A 6,243-nucleotide genomic window follows, 5' to 3' on the forward strand; every position below is an offset into this window, starting at 1 on the left:
GGCCAGACTGATCTTCAAACACTCTCCCTGCAGGTGACATCTCTCCTGCCTCCATCACCTTCCCTTTGCCAGGGAAAATGAAGAAACCCTTGGACCAGGCCTGAAAGGCTTTCTCCTGCCTTTCTACCTTTAGACCCCTCTAATTATGAACCAGCCAACTAGGAACCCTGATTAGGTCTAAATTTCCAACTAGAAAAAACTACCTTGTCCTGTCTGTGAATTTGCCTAAGAGGAGAGCTTGCACTTCTAGGACTCCACCAGCCCTAGAAGAGCACCGGGTATGCAGGAGCACCAGGTCTGAAAGAACGAATGAGTGGATTTCTACTCACTGCTCACTGCCTGTGGGAAACACTCCTTAGAGCACTCATTGGGCATCATTTTTTTTTCTTTTCTAATGTAGATGGCTTCTGGAGGGCAAGAATCCATTTCAGTGTCTTTCTTTGCATATTTGATTCATCTGACTTGGTGCACTGCACACAGTGAATGCTTAATAGGTGTTGATGGAGCGACCAACCCTTTAAAGCCCTAGGCAAGTGATCCAAACAAGACACAGCTCTAGCTGCTGACAAAAGGCTTCTTATTGTTTTCTGCTGGCTCCTGCTGTGTTGGAGCCTATAGTAATAAGAGAATAAATTATCCCTTGACACGGGTGCCTTATGGAAAATCAGAAGCTGTGGATATTCTAAGAAAATAATGCTAAACAAAATCAATCTTTCGCAGCTTCAAAAATTCTTGCACATTTAGCTTAATTCTGGTATTTCACAGAAAGTTCAAGTCATGTTCTTCTTCATCTGAATCCCCATGTGAAAATATTACCTTTTGACTATCCTACAACTATTCCTGTTTTCTCCAGAACTGGGAAGTAAACAGGACTTGTGCCACCATGGGTTGCTTCCCAAATGGAGTGAAATATATACATGTGACCCCTGAACAAGCTGGGGGCTAGGGGTGCTGACATCTGGCCAAGTTGAAAAGCTATGAAACTTATAGTTGGCCCTATACACACCAGATACACAATCACAGATTCAACCAATGGCAGATCATAGCCCTGCAGTATTCACTCATGAAAATATCCCTATAAAAGTGGACCTGAGCAATTCAAACCTGTGTTGCTCAAGTGTCAGAATTCTAGTTGAGGTTGAAGGGATAGGTATTGCCTCATTCAGTTTTATCAGTATCCCCTTTTTTTTATTTCATTTATTTACTATTCCTTTTTTTCATTGCATGCGTGCTAACTCGCTTCAGTCATGTCTGACTCTTTGCAACCCCATGGACTGTAGCCCACCGGGCTCCTCTGTCCATGGTATTTTCCAGGCAAGAATACTGCAGTGGGTTGCCATACCCTCCTCCAGGGGGTCTGCCCAACCCAGGGATCAAACCTGCATCTCTTATGTCTCCTGCATTAGCAGGTGGGTTCTTTACCACTAGCGCCACCTGGGTTCTTGCAAATATTATGTCCTCTCTAATTTTTAGCTATTTCCTTTGCCTTCTAATGAATAGCTAAGCAACCAGCTTGATAATAACCTTGTGAGCTAGTTTTTTCAAATCTGTCTCTTTAAGACTTGGGTTTGCTTTTTCAAAACAGTATTTTTTTTAACATTGCAACAGGCCACTAGATGTTACCCATTTGTCTAAAGTGGGCTTTTTAAAAGACTAAATGTATAATCACTTGAAATTCACATCATCCCAAATTTCATACCTAGGGCTCTTGAGCACTGCGTGTGTGTGTGCGTGCACTCAGTCACTGAGTTATGTCTGACTTTCTTGTGATCCCATGAACTGTAGCCCGCCAGACTCCTCTGTCCATGGTATTTTCCAGGCAAGAACACTGGAGTGGGTTGCCAGGGGATCTTCCCAACTCAGCGACTGAACCTGCATCTTCTACACTGGCAGGTAGATTCTTCACCACTGCACCATCAGGGAAACCCCTCAAGTGCTATAACTGAGGTTAAAGAATTATTTTGTTGTTTTTCCATCATTGCAGAATGGGGAATTAGTGTGTTGGAGAGCAAGGAGGAAAATTAATGTGTTGCAGATAAATCCATAGAGATTCAGTTGCCCCCAACCTCCCCTGCCAAAATTCTAGGCCAGAGCCATGTGAGTGCTGGTACATGTTCAGAGAGCAGGAATGTGGTTCTTAGGAATTCATCCCTTTCAACATCAGCACCCTAACCAGAATCTCCTTTCTCGAACCCCTTTTAGGAAGACGCATCCCAACCAGAGAACGTCAACCAGCCAAAAGAAAAAAAATCAGCTTACTTGGATCATTTCATATCTGTGTGACCTTAAGAAAGGTATTGAACCTCACTGGGTTTCTTCATCTGTGTATCATTTAATCTTCATCAAACTTCATGCAGAAATAATATACCCATTTAGCAGATGAAAAAAACAAAAGCTCAAGAAGGTGAGTTATTTGCCCATGCTACCCAAATTATCAGGGCCCCAAACCTTTCACTTTCCACTGCTCCACCCTGCACTACCAAGCCAATGCTAGGACTTAGTCATAGGCCCCTCAAAGGACGAGAATATTGCTTCCATCTCCCCGTGTCCACAGCCAGAGTACCACCTAGTAGCCTTCAAAATATTGAAATGCAATTTCAAAGGCAGCTCACAGAAAGAGACATTAAAAAAAAAAAAAAAGGCAAAGTGTTATGGCCTTAATTACTCCAAACTTATAGTCTTCAGCTGAGAGTCCCAAACCAACAGAGGGCACAAAATAAATTCCCTTCCTTCCAATTAAATGAAAATAAATATACTATTACTTATTTAGTCAATGACATTTATGGATCATGATGGTGTCCACGGAATTTCTGAGCCGAGATGAGGAAGGGAAGGAAGATGGCTGGCCCCTTGACAGGGCTTTACCATAGCCCTGGGGGGATGAGGGGGGCCTGGGCAGGGGCGGATGATGGGGATGAGAAGTAGAGGCTGTGTCAGACAGCAGCAACCTGCCCGTCATTTCTGAACTTGGTGGACTAGTCACAAATTCCAGCCACAAGGGAGACTACTTGAGGTGTCATAGCTACTCTTAACTGGCCGTATAGGTATTCCTCTAAATGAGGTTACTGGAATCAAGACCAGGTCCCCCATTCCCCACACCACTTACACATAGACTTACACACACAGTCCACACAAACGAAAAGAACTTTCAAGTATTTCTAAGCACTTACGTCAATGCTCCATACTATAAAAATCTCTAGGAAATTAATTACAAACTCTCCCAAGTCATATTATAGTTCAAGCCATAGAAGAGGATGAAATTGGACGATCATGAACTATACCTGGGTCCAGCTTTGCCTAGAAACTGGGACTGATCCGGAAGATTCACAGCTATACATACACTTATGCATCGTCACCTGATGACAATAACCACCATTTTTGTAGACAAGTCCAGAATTAAACCTTTGCCTACATTATCAAAATTGTCACAACCCCCAAGGTGATGGTTACTATGATTTGCATTTTATTAATGAGTAAAATGAAGCTCTGAGAAATTAATTACCCAAGCTCACCCTCCTGGCCAAATGAGGATTCTACTGTAGATGCAAACCCACCTGAGATGATCTCCCCACTACCCTGGCCTGCCTCTCATCCCCCAAGAGTCTAGTACTTAATAAATAGTCCATTAGTAATGAATTAAACCAAAAGAGAGATAAAGCCTTGGGGTTTTTCTAACTGAGATTCTCCCAACTGCACCCACTCTAGGGACCATGTGACAGTCAGCTGGAGCCTCGGGGCAGGGCCATCTCCACCTGGAGTGGGCCCAGCACCCAGGTGAGCATCTTGCCTTCTGCTCCTCCCATTCCCCTCTGCCTCAGAATCCTAGAGCTGGACCGCTGAGGAAATTCCGAATGCGTCTAGGGCCTGAGGAGTCGGGTGGGAGTGGAAGAGAGACAAGAACAGCATGTGCCTGCGGGTATTTGCTCCCCAGGTTCCTTCAGAGATTTCGTTTGTGTCTGGCTTCCTATAAACAAAAGAAGAACAATGAGAGGAAGGAATACCAGGAGGCACCAGCGCAAGCAGTGAGGAAAGGAAGTTTGTGGTACACAGGGGCAGGGCGGTTCCCCACCACTCATCTGCGGCAGCCACTGGGGCGGGCACACTGCAGGCACACTCAGAGGCTGCCAGGAGAAAAGAAACTTAGTGGGGGTTTGGGGCTTTACTGTTTTGCTTTTCTTTTGTTCTTTTCTTTCCCCTAATAGCAAAGAAAGGAAAAGCATCATTGGCTGATACTTGAGTTACATTTTCAAATCCCTGTGCTTCCCACACTGAGTCCCTTTGCCCTTCAGCCAGGCTAGATGAACTTATAATCAAATCGGGGGCAAACGGTACGGTCGGGCAACCCCAGATGATGCCAGTCTAACTCGAGGAGAAGGAAAGCATCGGAACAGGTAGAAAACAGAACGGGAAGGCAGAGGTAAGCTTCTCTGCAAGATGAGACATAGCCCAGCTCCAGGGATGGCGCCGGGCTTCACCCTGGGCGCCCCGTCAACCCCTCTCCCCCGTCCCTTTCTTCACTTTATGCCCCATGGAGAAGTCGTGGCGCCAGAGCAACGCTATCGTGTCCCTGATCCCCAAGGGCGAAGACGCTCTGGACTCAACCCTTCGCTCGTTTTTGTTTTTTTCCTGCCTGGCTGTAACCCGGCTCCCCAAAGCACCGATTTTCCAGGTTTCCTGAGAAATTCAAGATTCCGCGGGCCCATCGCTGACCTCCCAGCCTTGCTACATCCTTGGAGCACGCTCCTGGGGCCACAAAGGACCACCGAGCTCGACGCTAGCGCGCCCCATATGGAGAAGAAGAGACAACCGAATGTCTCCGAAGTTTGGAAAAGTTTCCAAAGGGCTGGGGAAGGGGAGCGGGGGGCCCTGCAGACAGGGAGAAAGGGGAGCACTACCTGTTGACGGAAGGAGGGAAAGTCGTCTGGCCCCACCTCCCCGGGGCGCCCAGCTCCCCGCCCTGCCGAGCTCAGCGCTCACCTTGAGCCCGCGTATCTCGCCGAGGTGCAGCTGCAGGCGGCGGTTGACCTCCCGGATGAGGTTGCTGTGGTCCAGCATCGCGCTCACCTTCTCGGCCTCCGCGCGCCGCAGGCAACGGATCAGCTCCTCCTTGCTCCACTGCAGCAGCTCCTCGTCCGACACTTTGGACAGGTCCTCCACGGCAGCGGCCGCAGACGGGCCGGCAGAGGTTGGAGGACAACTTTCCGCCGCCGATGCGCCTCCAGCCGCTTTCGACATGGTATCCGCGCGGTGGCAGGTGCGAGTGGGTGGAAAAGGCAAAGCGACTCCCGAAGACGCGGGCGCTGCGGGGCCGCCTCCGCCCACACCCCTGTGCGCTCCAGCGAGTCAGCTGCACCGCCCAGGGGCCGCTGGGTTGGGGCGGCAGGGGTCGCGCTGGACGGCCATCCTACCTCGCCATCTCCGCGCGCGCGCCCGCGCACCCCCAGGGCCGGGCAGCCACCCGCGCGCTGCGGCCAAGGCACATCCCGACTCCGCGCAGGTCCATGGTGAGGGGTGCCGGGAAGCGGGTGCCGCTCGGGGAGACACTGGGGAGCCGCACCCCGGATCCCCTGCCCTCTCTGCCGCCCTAATTTGAGCCTGTCGCCCCCTACACTCTCTCACGCACACAACGCAGACACGCTCACTTTCTTCCCCCTTGGCCAGCTGCAGCCCCGCCTCTCTGCTAGCCTCTCTGGGGCGCGCTGGGCCCCACGGCACCTCCGGGGCTAAGCTAGGGCCGCCGCCGCTGCTGCCCGGGTGATCCGTGCGGTCGGCCGGCTGCGCTCCTCCGACCGCCTTCGCTACTCCCGCCGCCGCTCCCAGAGAAGCCTAGGATTTGCAGCGCCGAGCCGAGGAGGGGTGGAGGCTGGGTGGGAAAAGGCTGGATCGGCAGGAGGAGGAGCCTGGAGCCAGGGCCGCCCGCAGCCGGCCGCACCTCCCGCGCGGGCCGGACGCAGCTGCAGCCGTTCGCCTGCCTGCTGGGATGCCGAAGCACGCTCTCAGCTGTCCCGCCGGGGAAGGCCGGGGGTGCGGCTCGTTCTGCGCCCCGGCGCGGGTGGGGCGGGAGAAGTATGAGAAGACGTGATGCTAGGGCTTTGGGAGGCTCGCGGGCGCCACCGTGTGACCGAAGTTACTGCTTCCTCCGCCCCTTGCCTGCCAGGCTCGTTACCGGGCAGGCGAAACAGCTGTGAGCAAAATGAGAGCTACTTGAAGAAATTGGGGTTCAGGAAAGATGAGTAGGACGAC

The 6,243-nt window shown here is 51.2% G+C and overlaps 1 protein-coding gene across 9 annotated transcripts in view; it reads right to left on the minus strand.

The window, feature by feature from the left end:
* The window catches only part of CCDC85A (coiled-coil domain containing 85A), a 226,241-nt gene extending 220,204 nt beyond the window's left edge, over nt 1-6,037 (minus strand). For 2 of the 9 annotated variants that reach the window (XR_011466073.1, XR_011466074.1), the window contains exon 1: nt 4,978-6,020. Coding sequence is in view for 6 of the 9 variants with exons in the window: in XM_070379543.1 (XP_070235644.1) it covers nt 4,978-5,235 (258 nt within the window). In the remaining 3 variants the exon portion in view is untranslated. Of the gene's footprint in view, nt 1-4,977 lie in introns of all 9 variants that reach the window. The other 7 variants (XR_011466072.1, XM_070379543.1, XM_070379539.1 and 4 more) reach the window with 7 other exon arrangements.
* Nucleotides 6,038-6,243: the final 206 nt, after the last annotated feature.

Source organism: Bos mutus, chromosome 11 (genome assembly GCF_027580195.1).
Source record: "Bos mutus isolate GX-2022 chromosome 11, NWIPB_WYAK_1.1, whole genome shotgun sequence".
Taxonomy (NCBI): domain Eukaryota; kingdom Metazoa; phylum Chordata; class Mammalia; order Artiodactyla; family Bovidae; genus Bos; species Bos mutus.